This window comes from Genypterus blacodes, unplaced genomic scaffold (assembly GCF_046128005.1).
Source record: "Genypterus blacodes isolate CSIRO-AG114 ecotype Tasmania unplaced genomic scaffold, CSIRO-AGI_Gbla_v1 ptg000021l_1, whole genome shotgun sequence".
In the NCBI taxonomy this organism is placed as follows: domain Eukaryota; kingdom Metazoa; phylum Chordata; class Actinopteri; order Ophidiiformes; family Ophidiidae; genus Genypterus; species Genypterus blacodes.
Window position 1 is genome coordinate 4,123,023 of NW_027466834.1, and position 20,857 is coordinate 4,143,879.

Genomic DNA, 20,857 nt, shown 5'->3' on the forward strand with positions numbered 1-20,857 from the left:
ATTTATCTTACATGATGTATTTCTTGAGGTTTAATGATTTAATCTATCCATATGTGTTTGCACAAATTGTCATGAAGCTCTGATCGATTGGATTTACGACAGGATCTTGGATGCAAATCAGCCCTGACACCGCAAATGAAAATGCAGCTGACTTATGTGCTGCATGAACACATGCAAAGCAAACTGCAGAGCAGCTGATCTGCCTGATATGTTGGCCGATTGCCTGTAACCGACGAAAACACTGCAATGGTGCGTTTCAAACGCGATTAGTGTTTTGCATGTTTTTGCAAATAATGTATATTTACATGACTGATAATGCCATACAACGTTATGGTCCTTGTAAGTGTGGATGGTTTACTATGATGAAAGCGTAGAAATCCGGGGACATTGAAGGTGAAATAAGGGGAAAAAAGAGGCATACATATTTAAAAGTAGCTTGTTGCTGTGAGGCGCATGCGCAGATTATCGGTATGCGTGAAGAACAGGAAGCGAACAATTGAAGAGTGGAGCGCAGATGATGCTGTCCACTCCTTTCTTTTAACATCTGTTTGAAATTACTCCTCTTTGACTCCTTGGGTCGGTATAAATACAAATACTAAAGTTAGCTAACGTCAAATCCGCGTTTCTCTGCTTCTTAAAAGACCAGAGAAGTGTTGCCCGTGAGATAAGAAGATCGTGAGTGCGAGGCAGGGCGTGTTTGAATTCTTAGGAAGACACACTGCCTCCTCCTCCTCACTGGATGCTAGCTCGGTAGCCCTTGCATGTCGTTTCGCTCGTAGTTAAAGTTTTGTTTTGGCGTGTATTGCTGTTATTTAATTTGGAGTCCAGGATAAAAATATGGGGTGCACTCTGAGCACGGACGACAAGGCGGCGCAGGAGCGGAGCAAGATGATCGACAGGAATCTTCGGGACGACGGAGAGAAAGCTGCCCGAGAGGTCAAGCTGCTGTTGCTCGGTAAGAGGAAGATGGACGGACCGACTGGGTCTGGGTGTATTTACTGGAACGGGGTTGACACAATGCCCACTGCAGCAAAACTCTATGCCGCCCAACAAACTGCATCGGATATGTTCAAAGTTTTAGCTAAGTTGGTCGCAGGAAATAACAATAATGGGCGTCAACTCCCATCAGATTGAAACAAGTAAAAGAGTTAGATTTTTTTTTTTTTAACGTGAGCTACGGTTATTTCAGAAGTTGGCGCTGTACGAGTGCCTTTCTTTTCTCCCCTCAACCGTATAATCTCCGTTATTGAACAATTACCTGATAATTCTCAGGATAATTAGTGTCATTACCCCCCCAACACATTGAGCTACCATCAGCCGAGAGCCTGAACGCTAAATTAGCTCATCAGTTGGCTGCCGAGCTAGCCGCCGCTAGCTTATGTTAGCTAGCTAGCAGACAGCTGAATATGAAACAGTGTCGCGGGGAGATGCAGTAGTTTGCTACAAATCTGTCTCTGATATTTCATACACATTTATTCTTAGTGTGACTTGTTATGTAACTTGAACAGTTACAGTTACAATGACTTAACACGTTTAACCGTCATCTCGTTGCGGAATCACTTCGTCACATGTACACTTAACTACTTTAGCCCGTTTGGAAAGCAATGTCAAACTTCTGATGACTGCATTTAATCAACAATTTAATGGATACTGCTGCGGGCCAACTTCAACATGGAAATACCGACATAAACCCCATGGAGATGTTTTAACCATTGGGGGTTTCACAAGCCTTTGATAACGACTCGTTTCATAATATGTTGCGATGTGTGCCGATTCTCATCTTTTAAGTCTACGGAAACTGTAGTTTGAATTAAAATTCTGCGTAGGGCGTTAGCTTTAGTCTCTCACAAGGAAAATGGATGTGGCTTTTATTTGACATAATATTGTACGAACGGGCTGACAGAGGCCGTATGAATCTGAAGGTGAGTAATGAGCCCGTGTCACTGGAAGAGTGTAGACTGCATTATAATGAGGAAAACAGCACTCCAGTCTTTAAACATGGCATGTAATGAGATTTAGTTTTGATTGTTTGCTCTGTAAATAACAAGCAAGCTTTTGTTTGCACTACATCTCAGGAGTTGCAAATGAAAGCCATGTTTAGTGATAAATAAAGTTGTAAAAACAATCCGTTAGGGTTAATGATGCATAAAGAATGATTGCCTAAGCTATTGGTGATAATATCATAAACTATTTAAACTTGGGTGATTGGCTGTATGGAAATGAATATTGGTCATTTGGATATGATGGCCAAGCAAGTAGAGACCCTTGCTGCTCATGTAACTCACTCCAGTCAGAAACATGAAGCCTATCGCTAACCGCAGTCAATAATATGAGGAAAACATTCAAGCTGCTGCCTCGTATCACATTATGATGATGTCCATTCTCATTTGTATGTAGAAGTGTTAACAAATCACATGGAAATGCCTCACCTTTTCTAACAGTAGTCACAGAGGAAAACTACCAGTGTCGGGTGAAAGGACTAAGAAGTTGCATGGCAACCAATGCAGCCTTGTTAGCAGCAACAAGCATAGTAGACAATTATACACACTCCAAACCCAGCTAGTGCACGCTAGATGTTTCCACTGTAGGAGTGTTTAGCTTTGCCGTATCTAAGTTTAATTCTGCTACGACCAGCGCGCATGAACGTGTGTGTGTGTGTGTATGCACGGATGTCATTATCAGACACGTGACTTCACACTTACAGACTCACTGCGTAGCCACAGCAGTCAGCTCTTGGATGTGTGTGTGTATGTGGTATTTGATATTTGAGAGGGGCCTGATTTGAATTTTCCCTTGAGGATTCCCACAAGCACCTGCATGAGCTGTGTGGGTTGATGGGTGTGGGTTTGTCCGCTGATGGGGGAATTATCTCAAAGTATACACAGGCTCATTTCACTACCATATGTGAGGTTTGATTCATTTGCGTTGTAGTGTTTCAGGGAGAGACTTGCAGCTTTGCTTTAAACTCCCATTGTAGCGTGCCCCTTCCTTGGACATCCCACTGTGGCAGTTTGCATTAAAGCAGTAATCTGCAAACACACACGCTCGTCAGATGTTTGGAAGGAGGTGATGGCAGAAGATGAAGACTGTTTCTGTGCTGCGAAAAGCACCCGTCATTTTGAGAACGTTTTGATTTTGTTACACAGGCGAAAGAAAAGTGGTGCTGAGGAGAAACGAGCGCAGTTACCGTGGTTCTCTTGGGAGGTATTTGTGTCTCTCTTATGGCCAGAGGGTAATGTGTGTTCTCCTGGTCCAGCCAACACAGCTCTTTTAGGACATAGGGGCATGCTGCAATGTGAACTGCCGTGCTTTTCTCTCCCCCGTAATCCACATAATATCCCCCCATTAGGCCCTTACATTTCATCAGCTCGCTGAGGCGTGAATGTGCGATTGGAAATGACATTAAATTGCCTAGCATTTGCCGTGGTGTTGTCTGTGCGGCGTGGCTGTTTATCATGTGGGACGGTGAATTGGCGAAGTGTTATCCTCACTGGGGAGCCAAGAGTCCCAACAGAGGTGAGGTAATTAAAATGTTGTGTGCTCAGGTGAAAACATGCCAGCATCTCAAGAGGGAGACGAAGGAGCGTATGAGAAAATGAGCACCGCAGTTCTCAGGCTGATTTCAATATTGATCCTCGCATCATGGCGCGTCGTTTTCCCAGTTCTCCCGCTTCACCTTTTAAAAGGCCGCAATAAAGCTTTAATCTCTCGCAAAGCATCATCTACTCTCTGAGAAATCCAATGAGATTACACCGACATCCCTCAATCGGATGTAGCCAGAGCATCGTAACTCAGGACTGTTTAAGCTGTTTATAATCTCATTGACGGGAGTATCCAGTTGATTAATCCAGTTACACCGTGACCTGCTTCAGTCGGGCCTTAAACGCCTCTCAGCTGTGATCGGCATCGGCAACTACTGTGATGTGTTATTTAGGTTTTAAAAGTATAGTTTATGTTCACATCGTCTTTTGCAATTCCTTTTCCAATGCGCTCAGAAGCCGAGTCGAGAACCCAACCGCTGATAACCTACAAGTTATTGGATAATGTGAAAATGAAAAGATTTGTCCATAGAGCTTCATCGGCGCTTCCCTATTCCACAGAACTTACTTGAACCCATGCTCAGCTCACTCTCACTGCGTTGGTTCCCCCTCGGAGAAAATCAACACTCGGACTGTTGATAGGAGGAAATTCACGATGCTGTTTTTAAACATTTTCTTTTCTCTGGGTAGCGTTACCTTTTTGTAATACTGAGCCATATGGCAGACAATTTGGAGGAACACAGCTTTTTATAATTGGAAACTCAGCCATTCAGTAGAAAATATTTATAAAACATGTTCTACATTGTAGCTGCTATCTTTCGTAGTCCTCAGCAAAAAAATGTTAACCCTTTAAAGAGTTAATATCCCACTCATTTGTCTCTCTTATTGTTCAGGCGCTGGAGAGTCTGGGAAGAGCACAATCGTGAAACAGATGAAGTAAGTGCAGACGATCAATACGGCACCGCATGTTTTATTGAAGACGACGAGAGCCGCTGTTAACGTTCCCTCTTCCGGCATTCCAGGATCATCCACGAGGCCGGATACTCAGAGGAGGAATGCAAGCAGTACAAGGCCGTGGTCTACAGCAACACCATCCAGTCCATCATTGCCATCATCAGAGCCATGGGACGCCTGAAGATTGACTTTGCTGATGCAGCCAGAGCGGTAAGTGGAGGTCGAAGGCTGCAAAGGTGCTAACCCTGAGGTCAAAGTAGATTAATTATTTAGTGTGACACTCCGCCATAACTTTAATGCAAAAGCTGTCTGACATGACAACTGTAATCAAAGCTGAAGTGAGACCACAGATTTTTGTATCGCTCCAACACAATCCTCTGCTGTTGCCTCATTCTGATCAATGTTACAATCCTTCATAATGACGGTGGCCTTCATGAGTCATTCAGTCTATATTCATGGCTTTTTCAATCAAATTCATTGCATGTATTCAGGAATGTATTCATGCCTGGGGGAAACTCCTCGCCTGCATAAGTAAATGAGAGATGTCTTCAGGCGTGTACCTTAAAATGACAAAACAGAGATATTTACATGAACCGTATTCCAGTCACAGTCGTTGACGGTTTGTGATTTGTGTCCTCAGGATGACGCCCGGCAGCTCTTTGTGCTGGCAGGCTCGGCAGAAGAAGGTTTTATGACCGGCGAGTTGGCCGGAGTCATACAGCGGCTGTGGAAGGACGGAGGGGTGCAGGCCTGCTTCAGCCGCTCCAGAGAGTACCAGCTCAATGATTCTGCAGCATAGTGAGTCTCTCTCTCTCTCTCTCTCTCACACACACACACACACACACACACACACACACACACACACACACACACACACACACACACACACACACACACACACACACACACACACACACACACACACACACACACACACACACACACACACACACACACACACACACACACACACACACACACACACACACACACTGGGATTGTAGTAAGTGCAGTTGTTGTGCATTCTGCTCTGTTTCTGTCTCCTCACTCATTGTCTTGTTCCTTTTCCCAAAGCTATCTGAATGACTTGGACAGAATATCCCATGGTGCCTATGTGCCGACCCAGCAGGATGTGCTCAGGACCAGAGTCAAGACCACCGGTATCGTGGAGACCCACTTCACTTTCAAGGACCTGCACTTCAAGTGAGTAGAGCCTCCATGTTTATCTAATCACTCTTAAATGACATTGATTGTTTTTTGATACCACTGAAATCTCCTTTCATGGATTTTTGAAACTGAATGGACTGTTAGTAGTGGTGGTATTTGTATGTATTCTCTCTGCAGCTGCATGGCCTTGGAGCCTCCGAAGAAGGTGACACATTTTTTTTTCTTTTATCTTTTCCCTCTGTAGAATGTTTGACGTGGGTGGCCAGAGGTCAGAGAGGAAGAAGTGGATCCATTGTTTTGAGGGCGTCACTGCCATCATCTTCTGTGTGGCCCTGAGCGACTATGACTTGGTGCTAGCTGAGGATGAGGAGATGGTAAGATGCGCATCCCATCGATCACACGCACCGTTTTGTATGCGATGTACATGCACGTCCCTCATTTTGAACGCTGTTATTCCATGCTGTCCGTCCTCTCCCACAGAACCGAATGCACGAGAGCATGAAGCTGTTCGACTCCATCTGCAACAACAAGTGGTTCACCGACACCTCCATCATCCTCTTCCTGAATAAGAAGGATCTGTTTGAGGAGAAGATTAAGAAGAGCCCACTCACAATCTGCTACCCGGAATATGCAGGTGAGGAAGGCGGGGTAGCTGCTTAGCATAGAAAAGCGATGTTCTCAGAGCAGGTGTCCGTGCGGCATGCAAATATACCGCGGTCAAACACATTAAGTACCAAAGCCAACAACAACAACAACAACCCAACCCAGCAGATCTGTTGTTGACATGAGTTTAGAATTTTGGTGACATAGTTAACTAAGAAAGGTGAAGCAGGGGAGGTACGAACATACAGTACAACATTTTGACATCTCCTTTTCACTGTTTAATGGCATTGTGTCATCGTGTCGACAACTCGGTCAATAATCTTGAATTCTGGTGTCCCCTCTCTCTCCTGTAGGCTCCAACACCTACGAGGAGGCAGCCGCTTACATCCAGTGCCAATTTGAGGACCTGAACAAAAGAAAGGACACCAAGGAAATCTACACCCACTTCACCTGTGCCACCGACACCAAGAACGTGCAGTTTGTGTTCGACGCAGTCACCGACGTCATCATCAAGAACAACCTGAAGGACTGCGGCCTCTTCTGAGGTAATCGTCGTCAACTGCAACTACAATGATGACGGTGCCAACACTTGTAATGGAGTGATGACAGTTGTATCCCCGCCCTAATGCTTCTGTGTTTGTTGTCTCGCTGCAGGCGCTCCGGTCGTCGGCTTACAAGTGACTATCCAAGAAGAGTGTGAGCGGAGGAAACATGGATACTGTTAAGAATGTCACTTTTAACTCTTATTAACTTATGTTCATCTCTAAAAGTTTTAAAGACGGTGTGTAGAGAAAACATTTGTGTAAAATATTTGTACGACTGTCTCTATGGCCGGGGGATTTTCACTGTTTTTAAAACGTGCTTGTTTTACCCGTCATTTTATTTTTTATATGAAAAGGGGAGGGGGGGGCCATCATGTTATGTTTTGCTCTTTGAAAGTACACCGTTGTCTTCTGTTTGTGCTGTAGGTATTTGTGCCTTGCATGTTAGAGGTGCAGTGTTTTTTCTTTGACTTTTCTGTATAGATGTCATCATTGAACTCCTCCCAGTCCCCCCAGTACGTATGATTTATTTTCCTTCATCATACCAGTGTCCCATAATTATTCATTTTTTTTGAAGACCAAGTCAGTCAACAGACCAACGCACTCTGACGAACTGTGAGCTGTGTGTAAAGCCTTCTCTGATGGCAGTGCGAATGTGTGTGTGTGAGGGTGTGTGTGTATCTGTTGTGAGTGGGAGCTTTTGTTTTCACTAAGGCCAAAAACTGTGTAAGTGACTTGAAATGCAAGGTGTGTGTGTGTGTGTGCGCAATATTAAATCAAAGGGACTTTATTCCTCTAATTGTCATTCTCTCAACATTTAATTTTTTTAAGTGACCAAAAAAAAATTCTCTATTGTACGCACATTGTGTGCTGCTACTGACTGTAATCATGATCTGATCCACGAAGAAAGGGAAGCATTGATAAGAGAACGCCAATGACGGCCTTGTAGCAGACAATGGGACCATATAGATTTGTGTCCAGTGCATAGACAGGTGGCTGAGTAGAAATGCACTGTTAATAATATGGTTTCAGGTTACATATCCCCCCCAAGACCCCATCCCTGTGTTTTACTGAATGGGGATATTAGATGACTAATTTCCATGATTTTGCTAATAAAAGATTTGTTGTGGTGAATCCATGGCATCTTTTGCAACAAACGCCTTTCTGTGTGTCGTTTGTCTTTTTAGATGTTCATAAAGGGAAAGATTTTGACCGAATGTATGCTGCAGTATTGATCTTATTTCAATCAAACATTTTGGCGTCTCAGTCTCTGCACTTTTAGTCATCATTTCTACCCTTTTAATGTCCTCTGTGCAGCGAACACAAGGCATAATTGCATTTGTTCCACCATTGACGGCAGCTTTATGGTCATACAACAGGCAACTGAGATAAATGATTCATCCATTTCATATAATTAACATAGATTGACCTTTTCTGACAGATTTTCACATGCACGCACATGCTTGGATTATCATAATTAATCCTCAACTACGATGAGAAGTGATTTTCCATCAAGCTATCCTGAAGTAGCAACTAAAATGACTGATCCTTATTCCCATCCTGTACTGAGCTGATCAACAAGTCAAGAGCATTAGGGTGATGGCGCCACGGCAATGTGTGTAAACAGGATTATAAAAACAAGCAATGTATTACAAAATCATGGCAAAGTAACATCCACAAATGGATTGCATCAGTTCCAGGGCAGGCTCCCATCCTGCGGTCTTACTTAAAGCATCTCTGCTTAAGCACAATGATATGGGATTATCTGAGAGGGTTCTATTTTGAGGAGCGTAGTGTGATTTTTAAAAGCGAACAGAGTCATTTAATCCCTAAAAAGCTCTCTGTGAGATCAAAGACTGAGGATATGAGGCTTTCTCAGAATGGAGACATGACAATGGTAGTGATCTTCCACTATGGATCTCATCCAGGCTGACCAGGGAATCAAACAACCAGGCATCCAAGCCACATATCCATCAAGAGAAAGTGTGTCATCTATGTGGAGTGTGTTTATCTGTGTTACACTACGGCAATGGCTGCACTATTCACCATGACACTGTCCACATTAACAGAACAAACATTCACCTGTATCAAAAGTCTCTCAACACCACTATCTGGTGGTCAATGTTGTTATTACACCAAATGGACCTGTAAATAAAATTAACCTTCTCTTTGATAACAAACACAATGCTACAATTAATTTGTTAAATCATTAGATATGTTTAACCATTTGGTAGACTATCATATGGCAAAGAAATACATTATATTTATATCTTCTCTGTGTTCTCAATATCTTGGTGCCCAACTTGTGTAATCAGGTGATGTCATTACTTCACTCTGCTATACAGCAAGCAGGATGGATTCCATGGTTATGATGGTCTATTTTTACACTTGGAAAGAAACACCCAGTACGCAATAGGCTGTGTGCTGTATGTACATGTCACAGCCACACACACTCATCCTCTGCCAGTGACAAGAAGACAATGATAACTGCCAACACGGGTCCTTATGTCTCTACCTCAGTGTGTGTTTGTGTGTGTATATGCACTTAATGGGCCATTCATCTTCACAGTTTTGATATGTTGATTATTCTGTAGAAGTATGTTGCATACTGATCACTGCTGTTTGTTTGCCAGTCTCTCACAGCGATAACTCAAAATGTCTTTCTCAGATTTTGTTCAAATGTGGCAGATTGATTGGGGTTAGAATTGGGACCTTCCCTATTGATTTGTTTTGAAACTGTCACGGAAAGGTCAAGTCTTTTAACCTAATGCTAATGCACAAGGATGGGAATACACATTATTTAGGAAATTACATGAAATGCACACAATGTATTAGACACACTCACTATTGTTGGTTATATTTATGTATCAATAATAATATGACTAAACATTCCATTCTACCATCAACAACTATCTGAGTGCATCTCCAGTTAATGTCAATATCAATATTGATGCTAATATACAGATGATTATCTGTAGACTGCATTGTTTGCACGGCTCTCTACAGACTTAATGTCCTAATTTGTGCAAATACTTAGACTATGCGGTGCTCAGTCAAACTCAACCTTATCTAATGATAATAAAAATCAAATCTCTGTCTGGCTTCCGTCTGGATTTCGACTGTTAAACTGTATTGTAAACAGGCAGAGGGGCGGTAGATACTTTACGAGTTATCCTATCCAGTGCAAATATAAGATTGGGTAATTGTGACAAACAAAACAGTGGTATTTTTTTTGTTCTTATTGGAAAACATGATTCCTTTTTAAACTCCTCAGTAAATAAGCTCTGTGTCATTGACATTGGCAGGTGTGGGCAATTAAAGTTGTGGATAGAATTGCAAACACAGCCTTGGTTTTGGTTGGACTATGTAGTGTCATTATGGTATCATAGCTTTAAGCAGTTAATTTGTCCAAAATGTCTCTGCCAGTTGCAAATTCTTCTTGTGTCTGGAAAAAAATTCAAAGCCTGTTCAAAAGAAACACATTTCATCTTCATACATCTTTAACTGGAAATCCTGCCTATGTGTAAATGAGAGCAGCTGTGCTAACGAGAAGGTCAGAGGTCACAGAGGCTGTTTGGGTATGTAAGAGTAGGTTAGAACTATTTATATTGTATTGTGAAAATCTCAACTGTTTCAAATTTCTTCTCTGTCCTTGTGTGCCTTTGTGAGAGTTTATCAGGGATGTTATTGTGTGTTTGTATATTGCTACTTCGGGCAAATATATCATCAATACACCACAGTATCTCTTGAAATGATATCATGATTGCACTTTTATTTGTCCTCTGTGATGATGATTTCCACTGTTGTAGTCGAGCACACAGACATGGATTTCTCACTGTGGTTAAAATGTATTCCAATCATGAATGTCTGTATAGAGAATACTATACATAAAAATTGATCCTAACATTTTATTTTTTTAGCTGCGGGAAGGAGTATTCAAACAGTTGGGAGGCACCCTCTGTGTCTGTATGTGTGTGTGAAGGTGACCCCCCACACGTACACACACACACACCATCTCTGCCTGGCAATAAAAACAACTTGGTACGCATTTCTTCCGAACAGCAAATATGCAAAGCACAGAGTGAATGAGGGAGGCACTGAGCTAAATCCATATAAGCTCTATTGAAATTCCCCTCTGAGTCTGCAGACTGATTCGTGTTATTGTATTTTTGCCTTCTGTTGTTGGCAGTCTGTTTTAGGATACTCATTACTTTTTGTCTATAATGATGATATAGTGCACACACACATACACACCCACTCATTTTTGGAAAAGCTTTTTTGGATGTGCAGATCATATTTAATTGCACTTTTTTTTAAATCATAATTTCTGTGACCATGTGTGCATCTGGCCACACAGACACTGAGAGAAAATGTGTAATTGGCGCGGAGCTGTATGAAGTGGCTCCAAATTTAGACGCTCCAACACCAAGCTTTGACAGCTGATGGATTTTTCTTTTGTTCTCATCATACTTCCATCAACAAACCAAGGCCCAGAGTGATGGATTGTGTTGTGTCTGATATAGAAAGATGAGCTGAGGACAAGCATTTAGTGCCTGATTTACCCTGTGCACACATGAAATAATCCATTTGTGTAACATGGTGGACTGAGTCTCTGCATCGGATTTCATCTTTAGAGAAGTGAGTAGCAACTCAGCAGTCAAACCTGCAGTCTGAGTCATTCAGTACTGACTACAGTTCTGATATACACCAACAGGGGCATACACAAATCAAAGCAGGATCTCATATCATCTCCTAATCCAGTCAATTTTCAAGATTATACCAGTTGTCTCATCACTGTTGTCCTGCGATAAGTCTTCATCATCTGCTCAGAGTTAGTGCTTTAGCATCTGCTGTTACCACAACATCCAGTGTGACCTAAATGACACTAAAGTAAATACAGTGACATTTTAAGAAAATCCACCAACGTTCATGGATTATTTACTCAGAGCAGATACACTGGGATTGCTGCTGTGTACGGTAATGTACATGTCCTTTAAATGGAATAGTATGAATGTTTTCTGCTTACACATATAGTCAAACCCACATACACATACAGTACATCCACACTCACACAGGGGTTTTCAACCTCAGTAGATATGGTGGAGCAGCTCTTGATTTATGTGTTAAATATTAAATGAAACTTTACTTTACCCACTTTGAAAAGCAATGCCACCATGAAAAAGTAATGACATCAAAGGGATTTTTGTCCTCTGTTGTATTTATATCTCATGAAAGCAAATGTGTAATGCTGACCAAATTATGATCATAACGGCATAATTGTTATTGTTTTTACCCACAATAAAACAAATTCAAACAGGTTTATGGACAAAATCCTCTCCAATGAACTACTCATACAGTGAATAGTGGGATGTATGGATGTATGGATAGTGATAGCCACAAAGCATACTATGGTATGTTTTAGGAATTATTCATATTTGTAAGCTACCTCTCCATCTGACATTTACTGTATATACAATATGTTCTGTATGACATAGTGGAAGTCTCAATAAAGTTGAGGGGAAAAAAAGATAATAAGAGGGGTAGTGTAAATATGACTCCAACAAACAACTAACAAAGGATCATTTATGAGATAAATATATCCCCCCCAACCAATATCTCTATTGAGTTTAACATTGAAATAAATATTCATATAAAAGGTATACAATGCAAATGTAAACGTAGTCATAAGCAGATCCTCAAACACAGAAAATTAATGAATACATAGTCTTTACAATATAATGTATACTTTGAATGCAATATAAACAGAAAAAATAATTTAATGGAAAAAACGGGGGGGGGGGGGGGGGGGGAAGTATTAATTCATAAAGAGTAAGAAAAAAAGAAAGTAAATTATTAAAAAAAACAAAAAACGGTATAAAGATAAAACACGATTATGCTGACGGGTTACGCATAGAATTCCAAGATTTCAGTCCACAGAGGCCCTCTGTTTGATAAAAATCAATAATATGACAAATGTATAACTAGTGCCGTTTACAACGCAGATACATTTTGCGGCGAAAAAGTGCATAAATGAGACACTATGACTTTAAGCGAAATTCTAAATATCACCCGTGCAATATCGGTCAAAGGGACTTGTTTTGAAGACGAAACGCCACAAAGGGAGGAAAGATTGAAGTAATTGACGCGCGTTCTTCCTGTCGTCGCCGAGAGGCCTGCGTGCTCACTCAGTGGGAGCGCCCGTGGCAGCGAGTGGGAGTGTTTTCCCCCCCTCCTCTCCATCCTTCACGCCGAACCAGAACCATTCATATCTCCCCTCCTTCAGGCTTCACATCCGGGTCATTGGCCACTATCAGTCTCCTGCGTCTTGCGAGTGTGACAGTGTGATAATCGTTCCCGTCGCAGCCGCGCTGTACCGCAGCTCTCTGCCCGACCGCGCTGCCGTACGAGCGGACGCTGTGCCTGGCGTGCGCCGCCGATGATGGAGCCTCGGTGGCTGTGAAGCTGCAGCTGCTCGCCGCACACACACGCACCCACAAAGGCAGGGATGAGACGCTAGCAGCGTTTGGATGGGCCAGCCCGCGGTGATTAACTCGTCCTAACGATGTCTAAGAGTCTAAAGAAGAAGAACCACTGGACCAACAAAGTCCACGAAGCCGTGATAAGCCGGAGTAAGGAAGGGGAGCTTGGTTTCGAACTGAAGGGGGGCGCGGAGAACGGTCAGTTCCCCTACTTCGGCGAGGTGAAGCAAGGGAAAGCACTGATCCAGAGCGGCAAACTGGCCCAGGATGAGCTGCTGCTGGAGGTCAACGACATGCCAGTGGCCGGACTCACCACTCGGGACGTGGTGGCCGTGATCAAACACTGTAAAGACCCGGTCCGCTTCAAATGTGTCAAACAAGGTGAGGAATCGTGTTTACGAAGAAACAGGAGGGGAGACGGGGAGGAGTGTAAGCAGTTTGTGTGTGTGTGGCTGCTTTGATTAAGATGTCATCTGTACAGTCATCTGTCAGTCTGCACGGAGGGTCTGTGTGTGTGTGTGTGTATGTGGACAAAGCGCACACACATACATGCTCCTATCTGTTTATTGGATTATCGGTGAAATGTAATTATGTGCTGTAATGATGGGTCGTGTCCACGCGTGTCAGTGACTGTAATGATTATATGGCAGCCAGAGGCAGCCGCCGTTTGTTTATCCCAGCGTTGCTGGTTCGATGCCACAGCCTGGAGGGGGCGTGCCCGTTTAGGCGTCATGCCACAGCCTGCGGTTTTCGCCTTGTTTTGGTGAGGATCGGGGCTCGTTTGGCCAAACAGGCCTACGCGGTCCCTGAAGTGTTCTCCCCTGCTGCTCCACAGTGTGGGAGACGTACAACAGGCTCGCATACACACACACACACACACACACACACGCACAGGGTTCACACTCAGACACTACGCATATGTGGCCCCGCTGGGTTCCAGTCCAGACTGTTCGCTGGTATTTCAAATGCGCACTAATGATACATTACAACCTTGACGCCTAATTGCTAAAAGCTGCGGTGATATTGATCAGATGTGGTGTCTCCTGCTGCATGGTGCTGCTGATGCTCACGTATTAACGACATGGATGTGGTTCCAGAGGAGTGGAACATAAGTGTGCAGGTCTGTGTCATTGTGCAGTCATCAGGTGTTAGGAGGCTTTCAGTTTCTTATTCGTTCTAAATGTATTTATTATGCTGTAGTGGAGCTTATAGCAGCATATTAGATGGCAAAAGTGCATTGACCTGCTTCTGTCATGCAGACAGTCTCAGTAAGACAACAGCAATGGATCAATTAAACAGCTGAGATGGTTGTCACCTCCTCTGTGGCCCAGTTAAAGTGTTAATATCATAATAACAGGTTAAAAGGTTTGTGTTCACTGATATGAAATCAGCATTACAGAAGTTTGATTGTGTGGCACTCAAACTGTTGGTCCGTAGCTTAGAATTATCTTGTTTATTGCTTTGCATTTCCATGAGTTGTGTAAATTTCTCGGAGTATTAACTTAGATGTGCTGACAAAGTACAGGCTGTGTGGTGATGTAATAATGTGGAGCGATCTGTTCTGCGGTCTACACTCACCCCTGCATTTAAACACCTCAGTCTGTGTATTGAGCACACTCTAGCCGAGCGTGCTCTTTACCAACAACATCCTTGTTTTTCCATAGCTTGTTGTCCCCCAAAGTGTAATTTCTCTGTCCCTTGTCTCTGTCTCGCTATCCTTTTGTAATTTTACTTGTATGGAGTGGAGAGTGGAGTGTATTTAGGGCTGTGTGTGCAGACAGCAGCATAAACACTGATGGTCCATTGAGGAAGCATCTAGAAGCAATCCAGTATCCTGGCTCAGAGGCTACACATAGCCAAATAAAAGATAGATGTCCTTGGTAATGTCTTTCTGTGAGTGTCCACACACACACACACACACACACACGCACACAAACCGACATGTTTTAACAGGCTCTGTCCAGTCAGGTAGTAGCCCCCAGCTGTCCCCCTGAGAGAGGATCGCAGTGACAGCCCCTTGTATATTCAGTGGACCTGGACCTGCTGTGACCTCAATGCTCACACACACTCACACTCTCAATGCTCACACACACTCACATACTCTCTGTGTCATCTGCCCCCCATCAATGGCTCCAAGACACACATGCACAGTCTCTGCATACAAACATGCAGCGTGCCTGGAAAAGCCACCAAAAATAGAATAGGGCAGTGGCTCCTGAATGGGGAATGTGAGGCACCTCTTACTGCATTACTCATGCTACTGATGCAGATTCATCCCATATCTGGGCCAGTTTATATACTAAGCTGTTTGGTGTGTGTGTGTGTGTGTGTGTGTGTTCGTGTGTGTGTGGGTGGGTCTGTTGGTTTGTTGAGAGTGCGAGTCAATTCTCTTTGTGATGACTGTGCTGTAAATACAGTGGTAGCAAAACAACACAGCTGGTCAACAGAAATAATTTAATTATATATTTTATAATTTGTAAAATGCATTTGCCTCTGTAGTTTACATATTTTATGGAGCTGTTGGCATAGTTGTTGTAATTATGATATGGATCACTTTGATTTGATTTGTGCGTGCACACTGCTGAAAGGATTGAGCTTTTGTTTTGAACTGAAATGATAAGAATATATCCCAAAGACATTTGTTTTTAGATTGGTTTGGATTTTCATTGGTCCTGTCCATCTGTAGGTAATTTTCTGATAAAGATCATCTCCTGCTCATCTGCTCACGACCAGCATATTAACACCAAGTAGAAGTAGAGCGCAAACGGCTGCTCGGCTCACTGGAGCAGATTTATAAAGTGCAGGAAGATCACAAGCACCAAGAGGTGTTAGCAGTGTAGAACGAACGTGTGTATCTGTGTGTGTGTGTGTGTGTGTGTGTGTGTGTGTGTGTGTGTGTGGAGTGGGGGAGCTCCAAGAAAAGAGTGAGGGTGTGAATACTTCATCCTGTGACTTTTTAATGATCTTGAGCAGATGGATAATCATAATTATGATGCATCTTTGTTGCGCTCTCTTGTCAAAAGCGGACACAATATAAATGCATGACAGAGAGACGGCCATGCATGCTCCATTACACTCTGCCTGCATGGAAACTGAACTTTACAGTGCAGAAATAGTTTTGAAATTCCGTATTTGGAGCTTTTTTAGTTCCATTTCCATCTCAGCACATCAGCTTCATCAAGTGCATTTGTTTTTGTTTATCGTTTCAGAAAATACAATTGATATATATACATTTATATGCATCTTTCTATAAGCCAGTTTTATTTTCACTTGCCTTACAAATAGCTACGAAACTAATGTTGAAATAATAATAATATCATCGGCTATTTTTGGTGCTTTGCTCTTTTGTTCAAAGAATGTTAATGCCGTCATCCCAACATGATTTACATAACAATAAACAAGAAATCAAGAAGGACATCTTGCCTACCTGCAGGTACTAAACTGTGGATAAGGAATGCAGACATAAAGCCGCAGCTCTGTTCCTGCCTGCTGCTGATATTAGCCCTTTGTGCTGTAACACCAATCGTTCCAAGGAGTGTTTTGCCTCTCAGAGAGATTTGTGGAGGAGGAATTTTTAGGCAACAATATTTAGTGCGTTCAGAGGAAAAACAACACCAATTCCAAATGTTAACATGCCCTTTAACATCTGAGTGCTGCACAGCCATCCTCCCTCTCACTGTGCAGCAGGCACACAGCTACAGTCTATGTAGGCCAGAGCGAGCCAGGATGCTGGATATACTAATGGAACTGTAAATAGGAAATCAACAGAGGGCTGCAACTGTTTAAGTTTCAAATTTAGGATACCTTTCATGCTGTCGAGCTGCTCTGTGAAACTGTAATTTAATAGCTTTCCTTTGTGCTTATATGGTTTACCTTTCCTGCACGTCACTGTCCATGTACTGCCATCCAAAGCTATCTTTCCCACATGCATCATATTGATCGTATAGCTATGTGAAGTAATTGAATTTGCAGTTTATCCTTGTTGTTTCTACCCTTCTGACCTTTGTAGAAGACTGTAGTTCCAGTTGCCCTTAGTGTGGGTACAGTATGGCGAGAGTGACCTTCTGTCTTTCTATCTCTGCTGATGAGAAGCTTGAAGAATCCGTCCATAACACCCTGTCTGTACTGTTGGTATTAATAACTCTCCTGGAGATGAGTTCTGTCAGAGGCAGAGGATGATTTTTATTGAGGCTAGAAGCTGCTGGAGCTCAGAGGATCAAACTCCAGCTAAGCCAGGCAATGACCAAATGTCGAAGTGCTCCAGTTAAGTGAACTAGGTCAATGTCCAACCCCTCAAGATGGACACACAGCATGAGGCAATCTTACAACCCTTAATACATCATGGGTTTGTAAGTTTGTGTTTTGGTTGCATGATTGAAGTGATTTTGCCATATCACATTTTTTAAAACACATCTCATCTTCATGTTAAGATTAGAGCACATACCGACAACAATTCTCATACTGTGTGAAGTTAGTTGTTAGTATTTTCCAGTATGTTGCCTCGGATTGGGAGAATTGGCTGTGATATTTTGTGCTCAGAAGCTTTGAATGTTTTTTTACACGCTTCCCCTTTAACAATACAGTTTTGATGGTTTGAAGGCAGAAGAATGAGTCAGGTTTCCAAGCCCCTTTTTCTGAGGAAATCAACATGAAGCTTTGCTTGATGGATCACCATGGTAATGTGACTGTATTGTGCAGCGTGTGAGGTCATATTCTCACGGAAAGGCCGTACTTCACACAACTAGGATGTCGCTATTAAAAGCATTTCAGCTATTTGAGATGAAACGGCATATTGTAATACCTATTCATGATGTTTGTGAGTGTGTGTGTGTGTGTGTGTGTGTGTGAGAGTGTGTGTATGTGTGTGTGAGAAAGAGAGAGGAAAAGACAATTGGAATGTCTGCGAGTGGATGAATGCATAGCTCTGCTGTGGGAACAGTGAGAAAGGGTGAGCATGTTGATGCGTCTCTGTGTGCGGTGCTCTGATGAAATCACAAAGCAATCTAGTGCAACAAAGATTATCACTAAATTACTTTGGCTGCTTCTTTCTACTTCTTCAACTACACTTTAGGTGATTTTTAGGTGTCTTTATTTACTCAATGCAACCCACTAATCGTCAATTGTGAGTGAATAGGAAACAATAGGAGTTTTTTTGTATTTGGGATGGGAGAGACGTTTTACAAACAGGGATCACAGGCTCAGCTTAGCTCCTCCATGACAACTGTACCAAAACACACTGAAACTCATTCATGTGTGCCATCTGGACAACACCCACATGCACACACACAGTCACAACAGTCACAACAAAAGACATAAGCCCTGTACACACAATAACTTGTTGGTAACTAACTTTCTGCATATGAGAGAGCCATGTCTGTGTTTAAACACGGAGACTCCTGAGTCCTTCCCAGTTTCACAAGATGATTGTCATGTGTGGCACAGATAAAGTGGATGGTTTTCATTCAATGACATAGTGTAGATTAGCCAGACTCTCTAATCTGATGTCTTCGCTGTGTGCTTCAGCCCTGATTGCACAGGATTATTAAAGCTGGCAGGAGGAGCTGCTGAACTGAGCGCAGTGGACGGCTACCAACACAGTCCTGCTTTTTTTCTGTGTTTCCATCTTTTCTGAGCTGAATAATCAGGATTGGTGCCAGTGTTAGAGGTTGGACATGCTGATACACACAGTATCATGTATACTGAAGGTACAATACACCAGGGACATTGTCCTGAAAAGCCGTTTTTATACGCTTCACATCTCAATTCTCTGACTCTGCTTCTCTTTGTCTTCATCTGTTCCGTCTATCAAAGAAAATCAATAACATGGCTTTGATATGGATTCACCTTATCAGCGTATGACTATTAAAGGAGTAAACGCATCTGAAATTGTGAAAATACACATATGTAAAGAAATGATGTGTTGGTGATGCTTTTAAGGGCTGGACTGCTTAAGTACTTCAAATGAAATCGCACTGTTGAGCTCTTAATGTTCGCTGCTGCAGAAGATGAGCTTCCCGTCTGAATGAAGGGAATCTCGTCTGAGGTGATTCCTTTGCATTTATCATAATTTCCTCAGTGTAGTTGGTTCTGCCTACCAGTAGAGGACAGCAGATGTCTGAAGCCTGAGCCTGCGTCCAGTCCTTAGTTTGTGATGCTGTTTATTTGACTGGTTTGACCTTGTTGTGGTGTGCCGACGCTTGCTGCTGTCCTTGGCACTGTAGTATAACTTTGATAACAGTGCCACCAAACATCTAAAGTCTATCCTTACTGGAATGATTGTGTTCTGCCTCACTGGTCTTTAAAACCACCATATGTCTCACATAGCCAAACTTTGAGTGTGACCTTATTTTTTGCTCTGTTTTTGTGGGTTTTCAAAGCAAATTTGCACTAAATTGTGTTTTTCAAACTTAGAAGGCTTTCTCTTCATGGTGCAATTAATTGAACACTGTTTGATTATGCTTTGTGTCTGTCTGTAGGGACCTTTGATCTCAGTCCCTCAGCATTTCTATTTGACATTTTTTGGAACAGTGTAGTCAGCAGAGCCTGACAGGCTGAATGCTGTCCCTGGACATATCAGGGATTAATACAAGAGAAATATGCAATTTTCTTTTATAAAGTCAATTTAGGTGCTGTATACTTTACCTTATTCTTAAGGTTGAAAGGGCCTAAATTTTGCTCTATATTATTAGCCAGTTAATATAGTTCACTTTGGTATGTAAATAGAGTTTTGCTGACAAACAACCCACACAAACCTATCCTGTGTGGCATGTTCCCAGCCCCTCAGTCTGTCATTCTCCAAAATGGGCAGTGGGTGTTCAGTGGGTGGGCGTTGGCAGTATGCAAAACAGACACAACTCTGATGGGTTGTCCCAAAATAGCTCCTGTCTGCTGCTCTGTCTGATCGCATCTGAGAATGACATTGGTTGTAATGTGATGTCAAAGCCCCCACTGGAGCAATAGGCTACAGTGGCATGCTTTTCCTTAGGGTAGATTCGATTTTTTTCCACATTGGAAGACGTTTCAAAAATGTTAACGGTTGTAGTCCATCATGCAGTATCAAGGTTTTATCCTTATGCATTTTCTGGATTGGAACAGACAAGGATGAGGGCTTGCAGTATGTGCTCAAGGGCAAGGAACACATCAATAACTATTCAGCAATTGGGCAATTCTGGTTATGTTAAAATTATTTGGAGCAGTGATAATATAATTGTGAGTGTTAAAATTGCTGTCACTATATTGAAGACTAATCTTCCTCAACGTAGTTTTCTGCCTGTCTTGTTAAATTGTGAGTTATGGCCATTTTTCCAAACTCATCTGCTGGGTGTGTAGAATGTTCCTGTTCATATAGCTCACTGAAACATGGTGTAATGAAGAAAATAATGGAGCAATCAGGTCTGTACAGTGACGCAGAATTCAATTCATTTAGGTTTGTATTAAGCAACATGAAGGACCCTTTAATCATCAAAGACAGACTTCATTAGACTATCAGACCACAGCAGCCATATGAAGCATAGGAAAGGAGAATAGTTTCAGCACCCGGGGGTGAGGGGGGGGGGGGGGGGGTCCCTCAACC

At 42.5% G+C, this 20,857-nt stretch overlaps 2 protein-coding genes across 2 annotated transcripts in view; both read left to right on the forward strand.

Annotated features, from left to right (window-relative positions):
• Positions 1-467: 467 nt before the first annotated feature.
• LOC142991928 (guanine nucleotide-binding protein G(i) subunit alpha-1) lies at positions 468-7,962 on the forward strand. The gene is made up of 9 exons (XM_076142117.1): positions 468-955; positions 4,433-4,475; positions 4,562-4,703; positions 5,134-5,291; positions 5,568-5,696; positions 5,905-6,034; positions 6,141-6,294; positions 6,617-6,808; positions 6,918-7,962. Exons 1-8 carry the CDS (start codon positions 838-840, stop codon positions 6,805-6,807), a joined length of 1,065 nt encoding a protein of 354 aa, XP_075998232.1. The 5' UTR covers positions 468-837; the 3' UTR covers position 6,808; positions 6,918-7,962.
• A 5,190-nt stretch (positions 7,963-13,152) lies between these two features.
• The window catches only part of magi2b (membrane associated guanylate kinase, WW and PDZ domain containing 2b), a 61,404-nt gene continuing 53,699 nt past the window's right edge, over positions 13,153-20,857 (forward strand). The window contains exon 1 of the mRNA XM_076142133.1: positions 13,153-13,665. Within this exon, the coding sequence (XP_075998248.1) occupies positions 13,368-13,665 (298 nt within the window). The 5' untranslated portion in view covers positions 13,153-13,367. The remainder of the gene's footprint in view (positions 13,666-20,857) is intronic.

Bases quoted from the DNA above. Each gene is read 5' to 3' on its own strand.
- LOC142991928 (XM_076142117.1), top strand. From the start codon at position 838: ATGGGGTGCACTCTGAGCACGGACGACAAGGCGGCGCAGGAGCGGAGC. The intron at 6,035-6,140 runs GTAAGATGCGCA...CCTCTCCCACAG, and splicing joins TAGCTGAGGATGAGGAGATG to AACCGAATGCACGAGAGCAT. The intron at 6,295-6,616 runs GTGAGGAAGGCG...TCTCTCCTGTAG, and splicing joins CTGCTACCCGGAATATGCAG to GCTCCAACACCTACGAGGAG.